Below are 26,215 nucleotides of genomic sequence, written 5' to 3'. Positions count from 1 at the left end.
TCTGTAGTGTAGTTTATATCAGTACTTTATTCCTTTTTTGTAGCTGAACAATATTCCTCTGTGTTTATATCAGATTTTTATTTATCATTTGATGTATATTGGGTGGTTTCCACACTTCCAATTCCACCTTTGGCTGTTACATATAATGCTTTGTGTATATTTGTATGGAGTATTTTAAGATTTTTGTTTGAATCGAGGTCTACATAGTAGGATGTTATATATTTTAAGTTTCTTTTAGGCTATAATTATTCCCTCCTCCCTTTAATTGCATCATTTCTACTAAAGAATTTCCTCTCAATTAAGAAGTTGTTAATTATACCCGCATGGTGTCTTTTATCATATGCCTCTGTCCTTTTTATTTTTATTTTTGTATTGCTAGTTAGATCTGGAGACTTGATATCTATTGGGATTTTGTTTTGCTTTTCAGTACTACCACACAGGAGGTGGTTGTGTGTGCTAATTTTCCTCCTTAAATTTTATTAATTTGCCCATTGTTTATATAACTGTATACTTTTGGGAGTGCAGCTGCACATCCCCATATGTGCACATGCTTCACTTGTCCTTCCAAAGCTCCGGTGCCCACACCTATCACCTCCCCACCCCGGCCCTTCCCCTCCCCCTTCTTGCCCTCTGGTAACCACTGTGTTTTTCACAGAATCTGAGAGTTATTTTTGTTCTGTTTTGCTAGTTTATTTTCTTTAGTTATTTATATTCCACAAATGGGTGAAACCATCTGGATATGGTCTTTAACTCTCTGGCTTACCTCTCTTAGCAATCACCCTCCAAAGACCCATCCAATTTGCCCCATCTTTTTTAATAACTGAGTAGTATCCCATTGAGTTCATATTCCACAGTTTCTTTAGTTGTCTGTCAGTGGGCATCCTGGTTGGCTTCATGTCATGGATATTGCAAACAACGCTGCTATGAACATAAAAGTGCATAAATTTTTCCATGTTAATGTTTTCATAGTCTCTGTACCTCTCTCCCTTGATTAAGAAAAGGAAAAAATATCAGAAAGAAGGGAAAAACATGTAGTCAGAGGGGAGGTATATATCACTGTAGTTAGTTAGAGTGAGCTTACTTCACCCAGCCCCTGCATCTCAGGGCAAAATTCTATAAAATATGCAACAATGAGTATTTTTTTCTATTTTAAATTGCTATAAATAGAATCTCAAGCCATTATATAACAAAGAATAAGAAGTTGAGACCCTTTCCTAAGGACATCAAATCAGATGTCTTTAGTAATTGTCATAACCTATATTTATACAACTTTTGGCAATTAACAGTTTTCACATACATTGCTTTCTGTGATTTCATCAGTAGTGCCCACTATTCAAAACACTCAGCAACTATTACATTATATCTCAAAGGAAAACAGTATATCATCTTCCATAGTTATTTACAAAAATGTAAACTACACTAGTGGTTCTACCTATTAACCTGTGAAATTGTCTCTCTCTTTAATTGATTACCAAAATGCCAACTATTTTATAAAGAAGCGAAAATGGCCATATGTAGTTCAGGTTTTATGAAAACTTTAGCAAAATTAGATGTTTAATTTTATTTTTAAATATCGTATTTTCTGTTAGGTCTCCCCTAGCGCTCCATCCAGTTAGCCCTAATCGAGTGGGTTTTTAAAAGTCAGAGCACTTAAAGTGTTTAAAGAAAATCTTGGTATTCTGAAAATTGTTTAAGAAGAAAACTATGCTTTTATATTCTCTGTTAGTAATAAATGAAATTAAGACTAAATTTAAAAATTTGTTTATGGTCCACAGTTGTTGGCATAATGTTGGTAACAATGTGCTAAACATGTAATTCTGAAGTTTTGTTGTTTTATTTTTTTTAAATTGTAGCTGAACCTGCGAAAGATATGCCTTCAGTTCCCATCTTGAATGCTGCCAAAAGAAACGTCTTAGATAGTTCTGACTTCACTTCAAGGTAGATTCTGGAATAGTTTCATTTTTACTATTTCCATTCTATTTGCTAATAAAAGCAAAATGAAATTTTATTACATTAAATAAATTTGAAAGATTTCAGTTGGACTTTAAATTTTTAATTAGCTTACCCTTAAAGCCTGTTCTAACTTAAATGCAATTGAAATATATATGGAAATGGATGTTTCATAAATAGGCTTTAATAAATTATGCTGAAAAATAAGAAAACACAGCCTAAGTTTCAAAAAGAAAAAAAAAAAAACACCTAAAACTCAACTTTTGCTGCATTATTTGTTTTGTAATTGAGAACCACATAAAGTATAGGTAATTCTTGGGTTTCAAGGAAACTTTTAAAATTCTATTTGGGTTTTTAAATGTTTTAAGATGTTTCAGTCTTTAGAACAGTTTTCCCTACTAATTTATTGACTGTCTAATGCTTTAGTTGTTAATATCAGGAACTGAACTGAAAGTAAAGTAAAAATATCCTGACATTTAATGTCAGGATAATCCTGACTTCTGACCCAAGTATATTATATTAGAGACATTAGTTTGTTTAAAAATGTTTTTCAACAGATATTGTAAACAACTTTTTACGTATGTTTATTAGAACTTAAAGTTTATGTTTACTTTGCACTCCCTAACTTACCTGATTTTTTTAAAGTTTAAAATTGCTGTATTTTGTAGGGTTTCAGAAATGTAAGCAGACCCATTATTAAGAATACATTTAAAATTATGAGTAAGAAATTTAATGTCCTTTCTGTAGGAATTCTTGGCTTACCATAAAAATATGAACTTGTACTGTCACCCACTCTTCACACTTGAGAAGTTTCTCTCAAGTGCATGCTAACTTAAGAGTGTGAAACCCAAGCCTGACAGAACTCAGAGGTCCTACTGCTTTCGAAGTTTCTCTTACCTGCGTGGACTTTCTGTTGTCCCTAACATATTTTCCTTCTTTTATCCTCTGCTTTACTACTATTAATCTTCACCACTTCCATTAAATTTTCTATCCCGTAGCTTTCCCTGAAATTTACCACAAAGGCTAAGTTGAAATATTGCTGATTTAGCAGCGTCCCTATATTTTTTCTAATAGGGAACTTTTCTACGTACTATTTCCTCAGTGCTTTCTTGTGTTGGTTTCATAGTGACTGGTTCTTCCTTGAAATTTTAGGCAGCACTCAGAATTCTATTTCATCATTCTTATCCCCTGAAATCTTGAAAATCTCTGAAACTTTCCACTTTAAATTACCACATAATTGTTACTTCTTGGAACCTATTTCTTGGAAGTAGAAAATGTCTTAAGGTCTTCTGGAAGACTCATCTTTCCTGTCTCAGACAGCCGAGTGGCTCCCTTTCCCCATTTTTTCCTAGCAGGAGACCTTTCTGTAACTTGAGTGTCTAAATTCTTTTCCTTAGAGAGTCACTGGTAGCCGTCACTCCAGGGCCTAGCATTCCCCTCGAGGCATAAGTCTTCTGGTGTTCCACTGTAGTCTCCCCTACATGCTGAGGAAGCATGCAAAATTTTGTTCTCTTCATGAAAATAATGCAGTCTTGTCTTAAAGTGTTGATCTGAATACTTATATGAGAAAGAAAAAGGCCAAGAAAAGACTAGCAAAGCAAAACTTACATGTCTAACAGTTACTCCACATATTTGGCTGCCGGCCTGTTGGGGAGCTACACCAGATCAAAATCCTCTATGCAGATGTGAAAATGAGGCAACCAGTGGGAATTTTTAACACTGAACTATTATTTGGGGAGGAAGAAAGGAGTGAACATATATTAATAGTTAACCTATGTTCAGGATTACCTTCTTGTCATAGATCTAAAGAAGAGTGGACACCTTGGAAATGATTTTAGAGGGAAGAAGAATAGAAGCAAACATGACAGGGATACATTATATTCTGATGGCTCTAGCAGAGGATTAAACAAAACAGAAAACGTAATGTGCAGTTTAGAGGGAAAAGCAACACAGATGCATGCAAGTGTTTGCTTCGGACAGAGCCAAGTTATGCAAGATTTTCAGGTGGTGTTGCTTTTGGAAGGGTTCATCAAATAGTAAGAATACAGCAAAGAATAAAGCATACCTTTGAATGCTTTAGGTCACTTGTTCATCTTCTCAGTTTACATAAGCTTAAAGATAATGTGGTTTGAGAAGAGCTACAGAAGTCACTACCTCAAATTCCACAATTCACAATTTATGGGGGTGGGGGTACTTAACTTCTTCATCTGATTATAAGGTAGGCCATACAGACTTACAACATAGAGGGAGAAAAATTAAATTCTGGTCAAATATTACTGTAAATCCCCTGCAATAATTGGAGTACAGTGGAATTAAGAAGAAATAGCAGACAGGAAAGCGTCCTGTCTTTACAAGCATTTGAGATCTGTATAGTGCAGCTCACTAGAGAAGAATCGTATAGACATAGGTCTGTTAGCAGGAAGACTGCCAGAATCTTTTACAAGGGTTTGTTATACATCATGTTTCTTTGTTTTTTAAATTTAGATGGGGAATCAGAGGCAATGGTGTTTCTAAATATAGCCATTCTATATAAAATTTAAAGATAACATTTTGGATTTATTTTACATTGCAGTGGAGAAGGAGCTGCATTTAGCCTCTCTCATCATCATTTGCCTTCTAAACATTCGCGCCAGCAAGCTCATTCTTCAACCTCAGGTAATGTATTTGAAAAAACCTAGGAAAATACCACTTAAATAGAATGATGGGAAATGATTGAGAATAAAAATTGAAATATCCCATCTTATTGTTCTGAAAAGTGTTCTAAATATCCTAGCAGGTTGATTTGTTTTACTATGCTTGCTTTGCTTTTCTTAAATTAATGGTCTCTAATTGTCCATTTGTACCTACTTACTCTGTAATGCTATTAATGAATCCTCAAATATGTGAAATCAGTTAAATTGTTGTGAGTTAAAATTATTTACATGATTTCAATGACTTTTTTTGTATTTGAAGGAGGAATTAGAAGGTCTTCATCTATGTCTTATGTTGATGGCTTCATAGGCACATGGCCTAAAGAAAAAAGGTAATCAAAAAGGATTATTTTTAGCATTTTCACATTATCAAGAAATGCTAATTCATATTCTCTCTCTATCCTTAGCCAAATTACAATAGACATCTGTTTAGTACCTACATTTAAAAAGGGCAAAATAGGTAGATGATAGAGATCAGAGAGACTAAATTTTAACAGTAGCTTGATAGCCGTAATTTTACCTTAAGGGCAATATGATTATGAGAAATGGGGAAAGAAAGTAAATTTCAAGTAGTTATTAATCATATGAAATCACTTTTTGAAATTAAGATTTTCTCTTCAAAAATTTTTTTTAGATCATCGGTACATGGAGTTTCATTTGATATATCTTTTGATAAAGAAAATAGTGTGCAGAGATCTACTCCAAACCGAGGAATCACTCGTTCTGTTAGTAATGAAGGCCTTGCTCTGAACAACAATCGTGTCTCTAAGCACATTAGGAAAAATTTGTCCTTTAAGCCAGTGAATGGAGAAGAGGAAACAGAAAGCATTGAAGAAGAACTCGATATTGACCCTCACAGTGACATCAAATCTTATGTGCCCCTTAATAGAAATGATCTAAATTCTAATGAGAATATTCATTACAAGCTTCCAAATGGAGCTTTACAAAATAGAATACTTCTAGATGAGTTTGGCAATCAGATTGAGACACCAAGCATTGAAGAAGCATTGCAGATAATTCATGATACCGAAAATTCTCCTCATACACCACAGCCAGACCAAATTGCTAATGGCTTCTTTCTTCACAGCCAGGAAATGAGTATCCTAAATTCAAATATCAAGCTAAATCAATCTAGTCCTGATAACATAACTGATACAAAAGGTGCCTTGAGTCCCGTAACTGACAACACTGAAGTAGACACTGGAATTCATGTTCCTTCAGAAGATATACCAGAAACTATGGATGAAGATTCTTCTTTGAGAGATTATACTGTAAGTTTGGATTCTGACATGGACGACGCATCTAAATTTCTTCAGGATTATGATGTGCGAACTGGCAATACCAGAGAAGCTTTGAGCCCTTGTCCAAGTACTGTGAGTACCAAGTCTCAGCCAGGTAGCAGTGCCTCCTCTAGTTCTGGAGTTAAAATGACCAGCTTTGCTGAACAGAAATTCAGGAAACTGAATCATACTGATGGGAAAAGTAGTGGAAGCAGTTCACAAAAGACTACGCCGGAGGGCTCTGAACTTAATATTCCTCATGTGGTTGCTTGGGCACAAATTCCAGAAGAAACAGGCCTTCCGCATGGACGGGATACTACCCAGCTGTTAGCCTCCGAAATGGTGCATCTTCGGATGAAACTGGAAGAAAAGAGGCGTGCCATAGAGGCCCAGAAGAAGAAAATGGAAGCTGCTTTCACTAAACAAAGGCAGAAAATGGGAAGGACAGCATTTCTTACTGTAGTGAAAAAGAAAGGGGATGGGATTTCCCCTCTTCGAGAGGAAGCAGCTGGGGCAGAAGATGAGAAAGTCTATACTGATCGAGCAAAAGAAAAGGAATCACAGAAAGCTAATGGGCAGAGGAGCAAGTCTCTAGTGGATATAAAAGAAAGCATGGAGAATCCTCAGGCCAAATGGCTCAAGTCTCCTACCACCCCTGTTGATCCTGAGAAGCAGTGGAACCTGGCAAGCCCCACTGAAGAAACTTTAAATGAAGGAGAGATTTTAGAATACACCAAATCTATTGAAAAGTTAAATTCATCTCTGCATTTTCTACAACAAGAAATGCAGCGCTTGTCGCTTCAGCAGGAAATGTTAATGCAGATGAGAGAGCAGCAGTCCTGGGTGATTTCACCTCCCCAACCTTCTCCACAGAAACAGAGTAGAGATTTTAAACCTTCTAGGCAGGCGGGCCTGTCATCAGCCGTTGCACCATTCTCATCAGACTCCCCTCGGCCCACTCACCCATCTCCACAGTCTTCTAACAGGAAAAGTACATCTTTTTCTGTTAAGAATCAAAGGACTCCAAGGCCAAATGAATTAAAAATTACACCTTTGAATCGAACATTGACACCGCCTCGGTCTGTGGATAGTCTCCCGAGGCTAAGGAGATTCTCACCCAGTCAAGTTCCCATTCAGACGAGGTCATTTGTATGTTTTGGGGATGATGGAGAACCTCAGTTAAAGGAACCCAAACCTAAGGAGGAAGTGAAAAAGGAGGAATTGGATCCCAAAGAAACTTTGGGGCAGCAGGTACACAATCTAGAAGAGAAGGAGCTCAAACCTCTTGAGTCAACAGTTTCTGAAGTCCTATCACAGCCTATCACAGAGACTGTGTGTCTGACGCCAAACGAGGACCAGCTGAATCAGCCCACAGAACCGCCTCCTAAACTTGTTTTCCCACCTGCTGCTCCTAAAAATGTTAACCTGATTGAAGTTTCCCTGTCAGATTTGAAACCTCCTGAAAAGGCTGATGTATCTGTTGAAAAATATGAAGGAGAAAGTGACAAAGAACTGTTGGATGATGACCAGAAAGTGTGCTGTGGATTCTTTTTTAAGGTAATGCTAGTCTTCAGAGTTTTATGCATCCTTGTTAGGTGGGTTTGGTTTTTCTTAGTTGACAGCTTCTTTTACTAGCAATTTCTTTTGTTATAAGTCTAATCCTAAAATAGACTTTGGCATGCCCCTTGGTGGACTGTAGTTACAGTCACGTGCACTGATTTCCAGAACCTTTCATCCATTCATGTATGGATGTTAAAATATGATGCTTTGGTGCCTCTGCCCTTTCACCTTCATAAAAACCGTCTAAAAATTAAGCTATACGATCTCTTTAAAGAGTTATTCAATTGACAGTTTGTAAAAAGTGCATAACTTCACATTGCATATAAATATATTTTACCTTTTTTTTCAATCTTGAACATGTTTTGTTTTTAAAAATCTTAACAATTGACCAGACAGAATCTTATTAGATGAAACATTTAAAAACCTACCTACTTCGAATAGCGGTCATGGAAATAGCTCCTTGAAAAGCATTGGATGGAAATCTAGCACATCATTCCTGATCGATAACTGGACAGAGTATATTTAATGATACTGTAACTAACTAGTACAAACACTGAATAGTATCACCTCTTGATGGTGAAGAGCTCAACATTTATATCGATGTTGGCAAAACAAGGAAAAATCCATATTTTTAACTTTTTACCTAATTTTTATCCATTTTTTGTCTATTTTTCGGTATTTTCCAAATTGCCTATAGGGAAGAATTTATATATATATATATATAAATTAGAAATGTATGTGTGTTTTTTTTTAATTAAGGGACTAAAGTAGATCACCTCTGATCCTGTATAGCTCTGTCATTTTAGAATATAGATAGAAAAAAATCGACACTAAACAGCAACAATTTCTAATTTAAGATTTTAAATTGAAACACAGCATCCTCTAGGAATAAGAATCCAAGAAGTGATTGGGAAGATTACAACTGCTAATTTTTCTTTTGATCATCTAATGTTGGAAATGTGTAGTTTATTTTAAAGTTGATCTCGGGGTGATTGCCCTTAAGGCGCTTTTTAATATTTAGAAACTTGAATGTGAGTTATGTTTTATCTCTTAGCCAAGTTAAACTACCATTTTTTAATAGTATGCTACTGTAGACACTTCAGTACAGTTTACTAATTTCAGGGACCCTTGCTACCTCTGTTCCTTAAGAGAAAAAAAATGGGGGGAGGGGGGAGAGGAGTCCATTAGTGTAAAATAGGCAGTTCACCTGTACCTTTGTGTCCATTCCATACAGTCCCTTCCATTTATTTCCATTCCATTTCCATGTCTGTACTGCCCCGATACTCATCCCTTGGACTGTAGTTATACCTTCTGTAAAGTCAGGAACAGGCACAGTGCAGGTTTTCTGATCCCATGCAGACCTGGTAAAGGAGGAGTCAGAGTCCTCAGTGGGTTTTTGCAGGTCTTTTATTGGGGTTCACCAGGCATATGGCAGTCAGGGGTGCTGGGGGGCCGGGAGGCTGGCAGTCCTCCCAGCCCCCAGCAAATCCTCACTCTATCTGGGCTTTCTGGCGTTCTCTGCTTCTGCTTCTGCTTCTCTGCTTCTCTCTCGGCTTTTCTTTCGGCTTCTGCTGCTGCTGGCGTCCCCGTGACGCCGCCCTTAAAAAGCTCAGTCTTAGCCCAGGTGAATCCCATCTTCCTAGGCCCACACCCTATTCCAGGTGCCCGCCATCGGGCATGCATTCAGGACCACAGGGATCCATCATCTATCCTGATGGCGGGAGGGCAGAAAAGCCTGACATTTTTCCTTACCCTACACCTTCTTAACTAGACCTGTCTCTAACCGTGCCATTCCATTCTTCATACTGCAGCTACTTGAGATAATTGTTATAAGAATATAAGTTCGATTGAGTCTTCTGTAGTCAAAATTCTTAGTGTTGCCTGTTGAATATCTTAACATATTTAGAGACTCTCACAGGCTAACCCAAGCTATTTGTCCACGCTGTCCTGTTCTTTAATTTTGATCTTCATCTGTTTGCTGAAGCCTTTTGTAATTCCTTAAGTAAGTGTTAAAGATTTTCTCTTGTCTCCTTTGTGGCCTCAGCATCCTCAGAGTAGTACCTGTGACCCAGAGTTTTCAGTTGTGTTATCATTTGTTCAAGTTAGTTTTTTTCTTAGACTAATAACTCTTAGAGGTGTTGCATCTTTTTTTAATCCCCAGAGCACAGTAAAGTGCCTGGCAAATTACAAAGTGTATTTAGTTTGTTAGAGACATAGAAACACTTGGACTGATTTTTGAGTGGTAGCTCCTGACTTTCTCCATCACAATTAATCTCCCTGGGTCCTTATGCAAAGCCCCATGTCTGCACCTCTTCCCATGTGGCCTTTTCACTCCCTAAAAAAGGTGCTGTAACATAAGCTGCCTTATATTCTTCATACTTTAGTGTCTGTAATGCCTGGCACTATAAGGTGAGTGTACTCAGGAAATGCTTATCATGTTCAGTATTACAAAGAATCATTAGGACCATGAACTACTTCTCTGGCTTGTTACTTTCCTGAATTCTGAAAATTTTGAAATCCCTCTGAGAACTGGGGCTGTCCTAAGTATTTAAGTAGAAGCTGAGGCAAGTTCACAAGACCTACAAATCAGAAACTAGTTTTCAAAATGAAAGACCTTTATATAATAATGCCCATCTTTTTTCCAGAGGAAAAATCTTCAGAATAGCTCAGAACCCATCAAGCAAATTGTTAGAACCTCAGCTTAAAAAAGTCGCAATAGTAGTTTCATTTCTGTGGTATAACTTTAGGTAGCTAATTTTGGGGGGCTTTTACCTGTTTTCTTGGTTGTGTGTGTTAGGAATACAATGTAAGTACAATTTTTAAAGTTAGGGTAAACTGAGGCCTCCTTGGTGACCTCGGGGTTAAGTATCAGTGCTATCACCACGATGGCCTAACCCACATATGATGCAGCAGACCTCTCCTTTTTCACCCACTACACCCCTTAGCAGTATATTTCAGTAGATCCATCTATTCTGTCTTTGGTGAATCCTCTCACCCCCTGCTCCTCTAGCCTGCACCCCAGTTCTTCTATGCAGAAATAAATAAAACCTTAAAAAAATTAGGGTAAACTTTCCTCTTAGTTATATATGAGGGTTCCTCCTAAAATGTCTCCCCACTACCTTCTCTGGCTGTTCTTTGCTAACTCCCTAGGTTTTGGAAACATGTAATTAAGTCCTTTGTCAGTCGATGGAACAATTTAACTCATTACTTCCTTCATATTTTTTTTTTAACATTTTAAAAAGACAGCTTTATTAGGAAAAGGAGAAAGAAAAGAGAGGGGCCTGCATATAGTCACAGGTGGGCAGGAGAGCTGCTGCTGCTGATTAGCAAAAGGAAAACTTTTGCGAACAGAAAGGAAGGCTTACATAGTCCCAAATGGGCAAGAGAGCTGCCTCTTCCTCCATAATTTGTGGAACATGTCCATATATGTATATGGTGGGGTTGGAATAAGACTGAATATATAATTCAGATTTTCAGTTATGATAGTAATCACTAAATATGACCACAACAATTGAAAATGTGAATATGGCACTAACTAAACCAATCATCTTTTTCATCAACTTCATTCTCAGGATGACCAAAAAGCAGAAAATGATATGGCAATGAAACGGGCAGCTTTATTGGAGAAAAGACTAAGAAGGGAAAAAGAGACTCAGCTTCGGAAACAACAACTGGAAGCAGAAATGGAGCATAAGAAAGAGGAGACAAGGTAAAGGAAATTGCTATGTCAGTTCTAAATCTGAGCATTAATGACACATGTGCAGAGCTAGAAAAGTTTGGTAAGTATGTAGTCAAAAGGGGCAGGTTCTCATTAACTTTTTATTAACTAGTTTTTCAGATGTTTGCAGTATACATAATACAACTGAATTAATGCTGATTTTGGTGCTGTTTAGAAGTTAATTTATTTTCCCAAAGTGTTATCTGATTGTGTATTTATCCTAAGTTTAAGACATTTCTGGGTAAAGTTCTCCAAAAAATGTTAATTTAAAATATCTTCACTGATTTTTTAATTTGTTTTTATTAAAGTTATGTTGCATTATAACATGATGTAAGTTTCAGGTGTGCATCACAAAGACTCAGCATGGTCACGCTATTACATTAAGGTCACTGCCAAACGTCACTGGGTTTTACACAAGCACACGTTTCTATTTACTTTTTTGTTGTTCACTGTTTATGTCATAACCACCAACTTACAACATCCAGCTGGACTTGGAAAGGGATAAGGGAAATAAGGTGCTCAAAGAACTATAGGGAGAGCGAGCATAAAGATTGTAAGCTATTTTGAGCAGATGGGGGTAAATGGATGCCAACTAAGCTAAGGAAGGAGCAGCCTGGGGGTTAGGATACAAGTCAAATTTATTAGATTTGTCAGCAGTCAGAAATAGTGGTCTTCCTGCTGGTCTTGCCATTCCTGGACCCAAAGCCCTCCCTCACTTCATGGTATCCAGGCCCACCTTCCTCTTGCTAGAGACCACTCAGTCTTGGCAGGGCAGATGAAAAACTGGCAGCTATTTGTGTTGGGTCCAGCATTTGCCATTGACAAGCTGTCAGGACTGATATGCTTGAGGATAAAATTGTCATCAATAAATTTCTCCCTGTAGGGTAAGGAAAAATGTCAGGCTTTTCTGTGCTCTCGCCATCAGGATAGATGACGGACCCCTGCGGTCCTGAGTGCATGCCTGATGGCGGGCACCTGGAGTAGGGTGTGGGCATAGGTAGATGGGATTCACCTGGGCTAAGACTGGGCTTTTAAGGGCGGCATCACGGGGATGCCAGTAGAAGCCAAAAGAGAAGCTGGGAGAAGCAAGAGAAGCAGAAGCTGAGAGAAGGCCGGAGAGCCCAGATAGAATGAAGACTTGCTGGGGGCTGGGAGGACTGCCAGCCTCCCGGCCTCCCAGCACCCTGCCTGCCATATACCTGGTGGACCCCAATAAAAGACCTGCAAAAAAACCACTGAGGACTCTGACTCCTCGTTTACCTGGTCTGCTGGATCTTAGAAAACCTGCACTGTGGCCAGTCCTGGCCCTACGCTCCCCATAGATGGACTTGCCACCAGTGACATCATGGTGATATACCCATTTTTTAAAAAGTGGTTATTTTTGTGTCTGCGCGTGTGTATACATGTGTGTGTTTAATGACCTAAATTGTCTCAAGTACATTTTAAATGAACCATTTTCCCCCCGGTGCTGAAATATAATAATTCTTCCATCTTACATCAAATTCATGCACTCCAGCGTCTGTTTTCTTTGGTATGCAGAATAAGAATTTAACCATTTGGTTTCTTAGACGTAAAACTGAGGAAGAACGTCAAAAGAAAGAAGATGAGAGAGCACGCAGAGAATTTATTAGGCAAGAATACATGAGGCGAAAGCAGCTGAAACTAATGGAAGACATGGACACAGTAATTAAACCTCGTCCTCAAGTAGGAAAACAAAAAAAACAGCGCCCAAAATCTATTCACAGAGATCATATTGAATCTCCCAAAACACCAATAAAAGGTCCTCCAGGTAACACAGTCATTATGCAGAGTCTGTTCATAAACAAACACCAGCCTGGTTTGTTATACTAACTTGATTGTGCTTTGGATGCTAAATCGGATACAACATTGGAGTTCTGTGCATGCTCCTCATTTGGAAAACCAAAATGACTAAATGATTTTTTTTTTTTACAACTTAAGCGTCTATGTATGCATGCATATGTTCAAATTGAACAAATAACTGCAAAAAAAAAAAAAAACCCAGCTTATATACTAACCTATTGTGAAACTCTGCCCTAAGATATAATCTCCCAGGATTATTAACTACCTTTCCAGATTTGTAAATTTAAGAATAAATGTTATATGCATGAAATATATAAGAAAGATACTAGTATAATAAGGTATCTAAGATCAGTTCATGAGTTCCTCCCTTAAGAAAGAGTCAACAATCCAAATTTATTTCTGCAGCTGAAATAGAATACATCTTTCTTTACTTGAATTCAACATAAATATTTTTTTAAATTTTATTAAAACTGAATGCCACAGGGGCCTTCCTGGTGGCCTAGAGGTTGAGTCTCAGCACTACCACTGCAATGGCCTGAGTTCCAACCCTGGCCAGGGAGCTAACCCACCTCTCCTGTTTTACCTGCTGCGCCCCCTTAGCATTGTATTATAGTAAATCCACCTGTTCTGCCCTCCACTCTGGTGAATCCTCTCACCCCCTCCCCTTCCCTCCCCTTCACTTCTGGCCTACAACCTAGTTCTTCTATGCAAAAATAAATAAATACATTATTTTTTTAAAAATCAAACTAAATGCCACAGAAAATTTTAGAGCTTTCACATAGTTATTCTAAAAACTAAAGAAAAATAATGTAACATTGTTTTAAAATAACTGCCTTTGCTAGTCAATGAAATGTTTTGATACCTGTTGGCTGAAAATGAATAAATGAATGTACCCAGGAATTTGATATTCCTAAATATATTTTTTGCCAATTTATTTTCTTTATGACTTTTTTCTTATGATCATGTCTCATTTCCTTATTATCATGTCTCATATTGCCACTTTACTTTTAGAATAAATCCTAACAACTATTAGTTTTATCAGTTTCTTTAGTTTTGTCAGGTCCTTGCTAATTTTCAATAAGCTGTACATTTATGCATGCAAACATCATGTATTTAGATGAAGAGTAAAGAAAAAGAAACTATGGAGGCACAATTCCCATATGCTGGTGTTATCTCATGAACAGACTCCTTTCTACTTGCTCCTTTTCAATTTATAATTTTGTCTTTCTTCAGGATCACGAATTTATCGTGTTTTTTCAGTCTCTAGCCTTTCTCTGGCGTCACTGAACACGGGGGATAACGAGAGTGTGCACTCAGGCAAGAGGACACCAAGGTGAGTCTTAGTGTGGGCATTTCTCATAAAAGGAACATGTTCTGTGCAGTTATTTTGTAATGAGTGAATCACAATCAAATATTTGTAGGTTTTGCAGGATAGTACAATTTGGGTTTCTTTAAAAGAACTGATATAAAAAGTCCTCATCATTCTCAGTGTTTTTTTATCTTTTAGAATTTTAGAGTTGCTGACATTGATGAGATCAATAATTGCTAATAGGACTGTGGTAGAATCAGGGTCTGTAGGAAAGGGAAGTGCATCATCCAGATAGCATCAGCCTCTCTGATTTCCCACCAAATATAGAGAAGTTTTTCCCATTAGTATGATTTCAGTTGGGCTGCCTGTGATCCTGCGCCTGGGAGACAGATCAGAAAATGTCAGAATTTCATTACCTTTTCCTGTAGTACTGCAATTTGCAAAAGGTTTCCAGCGACATTGGAAACAGCACTCTGAGTTCTGACCTTGATGTTACCATCCTGTTGTGTCACTTGCCAGTTTTCATGTTAGAAAAACATTCTTTCACTCAAGTATTTAAGAAGTGCTGAAAAGTTCTCGGCATGTGATGCATGGAAATATTTTACTTGCTTTTTAGATCAGAGTCTGTAGAAGGCTTCTTATCTCCGAGTCGCTGTGGCAGTCGAAATGGGGAAAAAGACTGGGAAAACGCATCAACAACGTCTTCAGTGGCTTCTGGAACAGAATACACAGGTTAGTGCCTTTACATTCTTATGTAAACATTTTAATTTAGCACATTAATGAGGACACACTGAAGTAGAGTTCACTGGCTCGCCTTCTGGTCTAATGCAGAAGACTGATGAGAACCAATGAACACAGGTGCCACTTTCAGGTAGGTCAGTTTAGTGACATGTGCCACATAGAGGTAGTGACCTTTCTCAGGTGAATTGAGACAAGTTCTAGAACTTAGCCATGCCACTTACCCCTCACCCCCTGCATCTCTTAAAGTTGCTTGCCATTGCTGTGCTGTAGCTTGTGTCTGAAGAACTTTTAGAGAAGTTCTGCCTGAAACACCTAGGTCCTGATTACTGAGAAGGGGCTAGCCTCCACAGAGTTCTCTTTCTAACACTGGCGTTTCGGGCATCTAGAACTGTGTGTCTTTAAAAAGTATTAAGAGACTCTAAGATATGAGAATGGGTTGAATGGAGGAGGCATCTAGCTGTGCATGTGCCTGCTGGTCCTCTTCTAGCCTGTGCAGTCACAGCAAACTGAAGAACAGAATGGAGACAAGAACACTTCTAAAGGATTGAAGCAGGAGAAATGAGAAGATGAGAACAAATGTGAGCCACATGTTGAGGGATGAAATGGAAAGGCACAGGAGAAGAGCAAGGCTAGGTATGCTAGCGACCTCTCCACCTGCCGAGGCCTGTGGAGGCAGAAGCCCTAGAAAGGCCTGAAGGGATTAGAACTTGCTGCTTTCCCGTGTACTTCACTCTGTGACACCCCCTCCTCCTGTTCTGTGGCTTTTTAGGACAGTCTCCTGTGGGCAGCCTAAGCCTGTAGACCTGGGAATGGACAAGTTTTCCTTTCCTATTCTCTCTGCCTCTCTGCATTAATTCAGTTTAATAACCATATCAGCCAGAGTTTCAGAGGTATGCTGGGATTGATTCCTACCAACTCCTGAACTATTAAATTTCCAGGAATGATACAAGTTATAGAGCCATTGGTAGCTTAAACTAAGCTGTGGGAGGAGTAATTTATACTGAAGGAATGAACAGGTAAATGCTACAACCCAGGGCTGATTTTTTTTTTTTGCTTGCCCAAAGAACGGGTTTCTCAGAACACTAAGGAGGGCAAAGCATAATCCCTGCCTTCAACCAGAGTTTAGTTAGTATGAAGTAGGAGGGGGGTTATACTGTGAGCTACCCTTTGTGAGGAGGAATGTGTCAGGAGAATGGCTTCTGTGCTTTTCTGACCAAGCGGTACCATTGGTGAAAAAAAAATGCTAAAAACCCAGAGATGTAGGAGAAAATGTAGAGCTATTTCTTGCTTTTTTTTTTTTTTAAATATTTATTTTATTTATACAAGAGCTGGGGTATAGGCCAGAGTCGCGGGAGGGTGAGAGAATCCACCAGAGACAGAGCTGGGAGCAGAACAGGCAGATTGACTGAAATACACTGCTGAGGGGAGCAGCGGGCGAGACAGGAGAGGTCTGCTTCGCCATGTGGGATTCTCCCTGACCGGCCGGGATCAAACCTGCACAGCAGAGGCTGCAGACAGCTTCACAGCGCTGCACTCAACCCGCTGTGTCACTAGGGAGGCCCTATTTCTTGCTTTTTGAAAGCTTAAATTCCTTGTGGACTCAGTCTACTTTAAGTGCTCCAGTCACCTTACCAAACATGAGAAAGGAGGTGAAGCACAGTGTGACAGTTCCAGCAGTATGTGATTTCCAGCATTGCTCTCGCAGGGCAGCCCAAGGAGCCATAGCAGCATCCTCAAGACGTAGCTTCTGCACAGCGAAAGAAACTGTTAGTGAAAAAAAAAAAGACGCCCTTCTGAATGGGAAAAAATATCGTACCTCACACATCTGATAGAGGGCTGATACCCCAGATATATAAAGAACTCATGCAACTCAACAGAAATAAATAACCCAATCAAAAGAAGACATGCAAGGCTTCCTCGGTGGCACAGCGGGTTGAGTGCAGTGCTGTGAAGCTGTCCGCAGCCTCTGCAGCGCGGGTACGATTCCTGGCTGGCCAGGGAGATTCCCACATGGTGCAGCAGACCTCTCCTGTCTCACCCACTGCTCCCCTTATAAGTGCTTTCGGTCCATCTACCTGTTCTGTTCCCCGCTATGTCTCTGGTGAATCCTCTCACCTTCCCACACCTCTGGCCTGTACCCCAGCTATTGTATAAATAAAAAAATAAATCTTAAAAAAAACAATAAAGGAAACTATTTAAAAAAAAAAAAAAAAAGAAGACATGCATATGGCCAACAGACGTGAAAAAATGTTCATCACTTACCAGGGAAATGCAAGTCAAAATGACACACCATCTCTCATCTGTGAGAATGGTCCATATAAAAGACCAGAAACAACAAATGTTGGCAAAGATGTGGAATAAAAGAAGCCCTCTTACACAACTGATGGGAATGTAGAAAAAATTATGGAGATTTCTCAAAATATTAAAAATAGATCCAGCAGCAATTTCACTCCTAGGTGTCTACCCAAAGAATGCAAAAAAGGTAATTCAAAGGGATAGTTGGTCACTGCAGCACTGTTGACAATAGCCAAGTTGTGGAAGCAACCTAAGTGTCTGACGACAGAGAATGAGAGAAAAAGTGGTATCTACACAGTTGAACACTATTCAGCTATTTAAAAAAAAAGATGGCCTCCTGCCATGTGCAGCAACATGGATGGGGAATGACAGGGGATAGTGCTAAGAGAAGTAGGTCAGAAGGATCCAGCAAGTACCAATGGTGTCACTGCCATGTTGAATGTAGAGAAATAAAACAAAGGGTCAGATAAAACCAAACCAATACAAACCCTAGACATCTGACTGCAATGAGGCCATGAGATGGGGAGTGGAAGAGGAAAAGACCGGGGAGAGGGAGTGCTGGACTTCAGTGGGGTAGGTGTGGGGCGGCAGCATGCATCTGAGAAGGTGTGATTCTGTGCCTCTGAATCCAGTGTTGTAAACCAGTGTTACTGCAATTCAAAAAAAATTTCATTTTTAAATGTGTTTATCACTAGCAAAAACAAACAAAAAAATACATTCTGCCTGGAGTGCACCCAGTCAGGCCTGCAAGCACAGAATTTGCTTTTCTATTACCATAATAGAAAATCCTTTAAACTTATTATTTCTGACTTAGTAACATTTTGACTATTGTTAAATTCTTGCCATAGGACCAAAGCTCTACAAAGAACCCAGTGCAAAATCCAATAAGCATATAATACAAAATGCTTTAGCCCATTGTTGTTTGGCTGGAAAAGTAAATGAAGGTCAGAAGAAAAAAATACTGGAGGTAAGTAAGTATGTTTGCATGAAGATTCAATTTGCAATATTCTGAAATTATGGGAGTCTTCTCTATAAACTCAAGAGGAAGATCATAGGCTTTCAAAATTTCAGTAGCATGGAAATAACTTGTAACTATGGTTTAATTATTAGCTTGAGTGCAGATTTAATTAAAGATTAGGTATTGACTTTGATGATAATATGAAATTGTAAATTATCTTTTTGCCTAGATTCACCCATTCAAATTCCATATATGTAGCTAAGGTGATTTTCCATTTTTTAAATGAAGCTATATTACAAAGGAGATAATTAGTGCCTGGTTAATGATAAAGACAGTTTGACTAAGATCAAGATTTATAGATGGTTTATCTCTTTACAAGTTCCCTGAAGGGTTACAGTAGTACCGTGGAGCCAACAGAGCCACAGCAGGAAGGAGCTTGTGCACATGGTAATTAAAGTGTGCTTGGGGCCTCCCTGGTGGCGCAGCGGTTGAGCGCTGGGTTGCGAAGCTGCCCGCGGCCTCTGTGGCGCCGGTTCGATCCCCAGCTGCTCCCCGGCCACCGGAGGAGGGTCCCACATGGCGCACAGACCTCTCCTGCCGCCCGCTGCTCCCCTCAGCAGTGTACTTCGGTCCTTCTGCCTGCTCTGCTCCCCGCTCTGGCTCTGGTGAATTCTCTCACCCTCCCGCGCTTCTGACTGTACCCAGTGCTTGTATAAACAAAAACAAACAAACAAACAAATAAATAAATAAATAAAACATGCCTCTATTAAAAAAATAATAATAAAGTGTGCTTGGCTTATATAATATACATCTGATCTTATTTTGGCTCAATTTATATTTTAAAATAAATGTCATAAATGTGGACCAAGAACTGTAACAGAATTAATTATGTAAGATTTACTCAGTTAAAGGGTTTTTTTTAATTGTTGTTTTCTTTTCAAGGAAATGGAAAAGTCGGATGCCAACAATTTCTTAATCTTGTTCCGGGATTCAGGCTGCCAGTTCAGATCTTTGTATACTTATTGCCCAGAAACTGAAGAAATTAATAAACTGACTGGGATAGGCCCAAAATCTATCACTAAAAAAATGATTGAGGGACTTTATAAATACAATTCTGACAGGAAACAATTTAGTCACATACCTGCTAAAACTTTATCTGCCAGTGTTGATGCAATTACCATTCATAGCCATTTATGGCAGACCAAGAGACCCGTAACACCAAAAAAACTTTTACCCACTAAAGCATAGGAGTTGGGAAATACTCGCTTCAGAACACTCATGGTAAATTTGCACTTCATCTTTCCTGCCTATAGAAAATCTTTCTAATTGCCAACAAGACTTTTATTAATTAAAACTGGACATTAAGCTCTGTTGTCATGAGCAACTGGAATGTAAACCACAGTATTTTTGGAGTGCAGAAGATTCCCATTTAGGTGTAAGTCCAAGAGATGAAGGAAGTATTTGGAATCACCAGTGGAGATTTGTGTCATTAGATTCCCCTGCTTGATACTAGCTACATTGAAGCACTGAATCCTCATGGACACTAGTTGGATTTATGGTTGAATTATGGCTAAGACTACAAATTATGTGTTTTTATTTGTTGCTTTTTTTTTTTTTTTAAACTTTAATGTCTTTGCTTGTCTTCGATGTTTTATTTGGCGGTTTTTCTCTCCTGGGGGTTTGTTCCAAGATACCTGTACTTTGTTTCATGTGGAGCTATCATGCGTGTGGGAAGTACACCTGCACAGGTAAGTCGTACCTTTCTTAGAATGCTAAGAGAAACACTAGTGTTTAGTTTTCCAATAACCCTCATGTTTTCATGGTGTTAGAACATTTGCAAGAATTATTCTAAGTATTTACAATTCTGTATTTATTATTCACTTAAGTATTAACGTTTCTCCATCAAAATAAGAGGAGGTGTGGTAACGAGCTGCTAGTAGGTTCACTTTAAACCACATGAGCTTAACCAAGAATATGTTCTGAGAAGTTGCTGATTAAAATCAGTGCTGTTTCTATGCCACTTCTGGACAACTCAGAATTATCTAGATTATTGTTTTAACAAAAAAGGCTTTCTATCTCTTTTAAAGTAAGTCACTTTATAAGCTGGCAGAAGTGAATGACACTTTGAGAGTAGTCTTGCAATCTGAAGATGTAAGACTTGCTGCCAGGTTCTCAAGAGGTCTTTACAGTATATTTATAACTGATATAAAAATTATATTTAGAATTTTTAAACATGTACAAAGGGCTACATTTTAATTTTAAAATAGCTTCACATTATTTTACTTATATTGAGTTTTTTTTTTTCCTTTTTTATCCTTTCCAAGTGCAACAACTTAGAGTTTCAAGTGCACACTTGAAATCCCTTCTACATGATCTTTGTTCCATTAACAGTATATACCAGAGGGAGGGTTAGTTGGGGAAAAACTTCATTCTCAGGAAAAGACTTGAATGATTATGTGACCCTGTATGTTTCAGTGTTGTGACAACTGTGTAAACTTAGGGGGGAAAGACAGTGTTGTATCATAAATGAGATGTGTGGTTTGTTTTCTTTCATGGGAAGTAGAACTAAGATATATACATTTCTCTAAGTGAGTTGTTTAGAGGAATAACTAATATCTCATATGATGTATTACTTATTTTAAAGGAGTAGGAATGAGATGTCCCTGAACTGTACTTTTCTATTATAAGGCCCTTTAGGCATCAGTGCATCTGGGTTATCAACATTTTCTCAAATGCTGTCAATATTTTACTATAATTTATGTTCTTATATTTATGTATATTTGTTAAAACTGTAAAAAAAATTTCACAGATTTTTTTCCCAATACCTGTGCAAGATATATGTGTAGCTCAAAACTATTTGTGATCTACTGTTTGCATGTAAGAGACCAGAATATGTAACTCTCATATTTTAAGTGTATTCATACTGTGTATATAATATATGAATATTAAAAATGGGGAATTGCACATTTTACCTTTCAGACAACATTTTCTATCACAGAAGGAAATGATTGCCAACTACATCTTTAGATTGACTAGCTTTTAAAAATAGTAAATGAATAATCAAAATGTGGTCCAAAGGATTATTACTAAATTGGTTCTTTTCAAATTTCCCTTATGAAAGCAATTTTCTTTATGATACTGTCCATGAAATTTTCAAAAATTGGATGCAAGACAATGGAGGAATTACTTAAAACTAAACAGGACTACCCTTTATTCTTAAATATATGTGCAGTGTCCATAATGTCTAAAGGTAGAATGTGAACATTGCCACAAAAGTTCATTGCTTTCAGTATAATATTTTACTTTATTAATGCAAAAGGAAAATGGATATATTTCTTTAAGTCTGCAGATTTTTTTTAAATTATGGTGCGGCTTTTTTTAATTATGTTTTTTTTAATTACACAAATGAAAATTATGCCATTTTGTGAAGACTGGAGATTTTCAACCTTACTGAAACACTTCGGTGCTTTCATCTTGGAGGTCAAATTATTATGGTAATTACTCAGTTAAGCTTGCCAAACACTTCTCACATATAACAGTGCAGCCTGGCAAATTCTGCTCTTTGACAAGGCTTTGAAAAGTGTTTAATTCCTCTTGGTTTTCAGTTTTGTTTTAGAATAACTGTTACAGTTTTTATTTGGCTGTTTAAAGCCAAATTAAACTTTTTAATTATGGTTTGATGGACACTTTTGGGCAATGTATAGTGTATGGTATGCTTACCTGTCCACTCTAGAGCATTGCTTACAGGTTTTTTTAAGATGCTGTGCTGTAAAATATTGTCATTAGCTATTTCCTGGTACAGTGTAGTTTTTCCCCTTTCATTTGAATAAAAGCATGGCACAACTGACTCATTTTTTGTTTCTTGAATAAAATGTGGGGTTTTGTAATATTATTTGAACTTGGCCAAAATCATCCTAGTTTTCCTTTCTCTTACTCTGTGTTTAAATTGAATAATTTAACCAGCTCCTTGAGACAACTTTTGGTCATATTTGGCATTGTTTGAATACTGACTTTAGTCTTGCTCTGTGCTGAGCACCATCTGCATAGTGGTGTACAAATGTCTTACATTAATTTTGTCCCTATTTTCTTTTGGTGAATTAATAATGTATCAGAATTAACACACCATACTTTAGAAATTGAATCACTAATGAATTCAGTAATCCACAGTAGCCATGGAGTGCCAGATCTTGACTATAGTTTCCCTTTGATTTTACCAAGTGTACCATTCAGATCAGAGCAATTAAGAAAGATCTAAAAGCAAGACAACCCACTGATGGAAAACGGAGAGCCTGTAGTTAAAGTGGATTTCATTCTTTTGCCTAATACTCTAACTAGTGTCAACACTATGACAGATAAAATCAGACCCATAATCCTGAATATCTAGATTCACAAGGATAGAAGGATGGAGACATCACAGACATGATAGAAACAAACTAATTCTGCAAACAGACTGATCAAATGAATGGAGGTACAAGGGACCAGGTCACAGGATGAGGTCTCTTCCGTCCAAGAACTCTCTGGGCTCTCGTTGCTTTCACACAGTTCTCCATTGTGAACTTGTGCCGCGTCATCAGCCACAAAGCATTTCTGCCATAAAAGATGGGATAACTGGTTAAGTTGGTTTCAGCTGGTGTAGCACTCCCAATTTTACCTAAGTCTTTTAGCCTCCATTTGGTCTGTACAATGACAACATGGTCTAGGCGTGCAGTCTTAAAATAGTGCAGCTACATATATCAACTTAATAACAAGTATAGTAATAAAATTCCCTGTAAGTTTGAAATAAGAGTGTAAAGCCAGATTGCATACGACTCTAGAAGATGGTAATATAACAGTTTGCAATCCGAAGCCCAAAGTTGGCCAAGCCATGGTGGTACTGGCCAACAGAAAAGAGGTGGCCGGTAATTCACAGCAACCTAAGAGCATTCACTGCCTAATCTTTAGCGAGTTGAGATACAATAGCTTGTTCTAATGCCATCTTTACCAAATTTGTCACAACAGTTCTAGAAGTTGGAGGCAAAAGGAGAATCAATCTCCTATTCCCCAAGAAGAAATATGTGATTCCTGATGAGTATGTTTCTTGAAATGGTGAAAAGTTTTACTATTTGATAGCAGAGAACACAATGTAAACAGTTTCTGGCATAAATGATTTGGTAAAATAAAGGACTGGGATGTGCTGGAACATTTAAATAGCCCAGGTATGTACTAGCAGTTTACACAGAGTAAGAAATAGCAGCATCCCTTGTCTGTTTCACTTCCAGAGAAATGTGAGGAAAGGTCAAATTTTTTTTTTACACTATAATGACCTGACACCTGGCATTAGATCCTAAGTCCTTTAATGATCAACTTTGAGAAAGGAAGTAAGGTTACTTTCCCTAGGATACACCCAAATACAACTATAACCAGCTGTTGGATCTGGCAAAAAAAACATTTATTGCAAAACCTTTGATAGTGGGCAAAAGTCGCTCTACCAAGCAGACGCTGAAAATGACATGAAAATTAAAGCCCTATGGTGTTAGCATGGCCACCTGGCGCTGACGGCTTCATCAAGCTGGCAGGTGACAGTGATGTGCCCCAAGAGTTGATTTCTTTTGAAACACTACACTGAGTAGAAAGGCTGGAGGCCTTGAAGGCATTTGGTTCAACTCACATTTCCTATAGGACTTTGGAATATCTCTGGACAGATATGACAGTGTGACCAGAAGGAACCGTGTAGAGGCTTTCATGACGCAATACAAATCCCCTCGCATTTGGAAACGGATCCTCTCTTAAGGGAGAAAATGTTAGCAAAAAGAGGAAAACGTCTGATGCCAAATGAACAAGAGAGAAATGTATATAATACTAAGAAGAAAAGACTTGGAAGCACTTAGATACAATCCACGAAGTAAAATCAGTCGTTGGTGTAGTATTGTGAATCTACACACCTTTTAAAGATATTAAAATGTTTTATGTCCTCATTTTTGTCAGTAATGTTGCTTTGAAACTTTGTTATGTTTGCTTTGAAAAGTCTTATCATGTCCTGTTATATCTGTGTTCACTTTTCACTTCTCATGATTCTATGTGGTGAAAATACTGTGGCAAATAATGGTGACTCTCCCTGACGTGCACTCACTGCTGAGGAGGATGCGGTTAGGCCGTCAAAAACAGCTGAACTAGCGTCAAAATAAGGGGGGGTGCAATTGTATGGGGAATATAACCAAAATGAAAATGCATACATTGTACAAAGATGAAAAATGATGTAAGAATTATATAAAGTAAAATATTTATAAATTAAAAAACAGCTGATAAACTAACAGGCTAAAAGTGAAGGGAGATAAGCCTTTTCTCATGGAAGTAAGGTTCTTGATCGTTAAGCATGTTCAGTCTTATTAAAACTGGCATTATAAAGAACATAAGATTTTCATCAGGAAAGGACCCATATCCTAGTTATCTTCATTCAGTCTTGGGTTTTGAATCTGGGGCCAGGGCCTCCAGGCCTACTTAGGGTAGGAGTTGACTGCCGAGCTGGGTGTAAGTGGCGGTTCTCCACGAGCCAGAGGCTGCTGCGGTGCTGCTTTTGCAACTCAACGTTTCTCCTCCTACCACGTGTAAAGAAACAGATTTTGCAGTCTTCTCGAGGACTGCTGGGACACTGTGGGGTGGGGGCACAGGTATATTTGTATGGGTTAGGAAGTTAGTGCTTGGCATCTTCATCCTACATTCGGAGCCGGAACACGGTGGGTATTCTCTAAGTACTTGTCGAGTACAAATACATTCAAAATCAGATCCAAAGCTTAGTCTGATTTCTGCCAGGCCACCCCGCATTTCCTATTACAGATATTTTTGCCCTCAAAATACAAACCCCAAGTTACCATCCCATGGGACCCAGGTGCAGCTTGAAAGTCCAAGCTACAGCTACTGTGACAGTGTTGTTCCAATTCACTTCTCGCCTTCTGTCTAGCCCGCCTCCCTCCCCCAAGGGACTGATCAACTCTCTAAGCCCCACCATTCATGCCCTGCTCTTCCTCTGCTCTCCTTCCGAGATTCAGCTTCAGGGAACCCCTCTCTGTACTCACTGCTATCTGAGCTTTTCACCTGGAGGTTCCACTGTCATCCTCAACTTGACTCAAAACAAAACTCAGCTTCCTAACAAAACCAGCTCTTCCTGGAATACATTCAGCCACCAAGGCTAAAACTTTCAAGCTCTCTTACTCCACCCTGTCCAACATGGAAGGTGGTTCATGCCCAGATAACCACAGAATCCTGTCAAAGTCATACTAATGACCTGTTCTCATCTTCCTGCCACCAGCAGCATGTCTGGCCACCAAGAGTTCCTGCTTAAACTCTGCAAACACCTCCAAGTGTCTCCTACTTTCATTTCTCCCTCCAGCAAATAGTCACTCACTTTCTTGAAGCACTGACTTCACGTCATCCCCACTATCAGAAACCCTGGGGTGCTTATTACCACAGCCTGAAAGTTACACTTAGTTTTTCACAAGACTAGACAGGGAAATGCTTAGTAGGCATACCAAAAAGTAAAAAATTTTCAAGATAACTCATCAAAATATTAAAAAAAAAAAGCAAGTTTTTATGCTTATTTCACAGTTTTTTTTTTGACTTTCAGAGAAAACGGGGCTGCGATGTTGAGCTGAGTAGTCTCCTCCTGCTTGCTATCACAAAAGGCCTTAATCCTGCTTTTCATGTTGCTCCCACACAAGGGCCACTTCAGGTGGGCCCCACTGACCCGGATACATTATGTCAACAGGTTTGGCCATCACAGCCCACTGTCCCTGCGGTGTGAGCTGCTTGAGTGTTAGCCCGGAGTCCCGCACTCGGTGTGATGTACCTGAAGCAGTGCTGCCCCTGCTCGGAGGGGCTGTTGCCACAGTCCCTCTGAACCAGAGGTGACCTTGGGAA

At 38.6% G+C, this 26,215-nt stretch overlaps 1 protein-coding gene across 6 annotated transcripts in view; it reads left to right on the top strand.

Moving 5' to 3' along the window:
• Window positions 1–21,293, top strand: part of CAMSAP2 (calmodulin regulated spectrin associated protein family member 2) — a 93,877-nt gene extending 72,584 nt beyond the window's left edge. For 4 of the 6 annotated variants that reach the window (XM_037497010.1, XM_037497008.1, XM_054690515.1 and 1 more), the window contains 10 exons: window positions 1,854–1,938; window positions 4,523–4,605; window positions 4,903–4,972; window positions 5,275–7,477; window positions 11,053–11,189; window positions 12,767–12,987; window positions 14,253–14,352; window positions 14,945–15,060; window positions 18,213–18,331; window positions 19,265–21,293. In XM_037497010.1, coding sequence (XP_037352907.1) covers window positions 1,854–1,938; window positions 4,523–4,605; window positions 4,903–4,972; window positions 5,275–7,477; window positions 11,053–11,189; window positions 12,767–12,987; window positions 14,253–14,352; window positions 14,945–15,060; window positions 18,213–18,331; window positions 19,265–19,570 — 3,440 coding nt within the window. In that variant the 3' untranslated portion in view covers window positions 19,571–21,293. The remainder of the gene's footprint in view (window positions 1–1,853; window positions 1,939–4,522; window positions 4,606–4,902; window positions 4,973–5,274; window positions 7,478–11,052; window positions 11,190–12,766; window positions 12,988–14,252; window positions 14,353–14,944; window positions 15,061–18,212; window positions 18,332–19,264) is intronic. The other 2 variants (XM_037497011.2, XM_037497009.2) reach the window with 1 other exon arrangement.
• The last annotated feature ends 4,922 nt before the right edge of the window (window positions 21,294–26,215 follow it).

Source organism: Talpa occidentalis, unplaced genomic scaffold (assembly GCF_014898055.3).
Source record: "Talpa occidentalis isolate TD23 unplaced genomic scaffold, MPIMG_talOcc4v2.1 talOcc4.8, whole genome shotgun sequence".
NCBI classification, from domain to species: Eukaryota; Metazoa; Chordata; class Mammalia; order Eulipotyphla; family Talpidae; genus Talpa; species Talpa occidentalis.
This window is presented reverse-complemented; position numbering and strand designations above follow the sequence as displayed.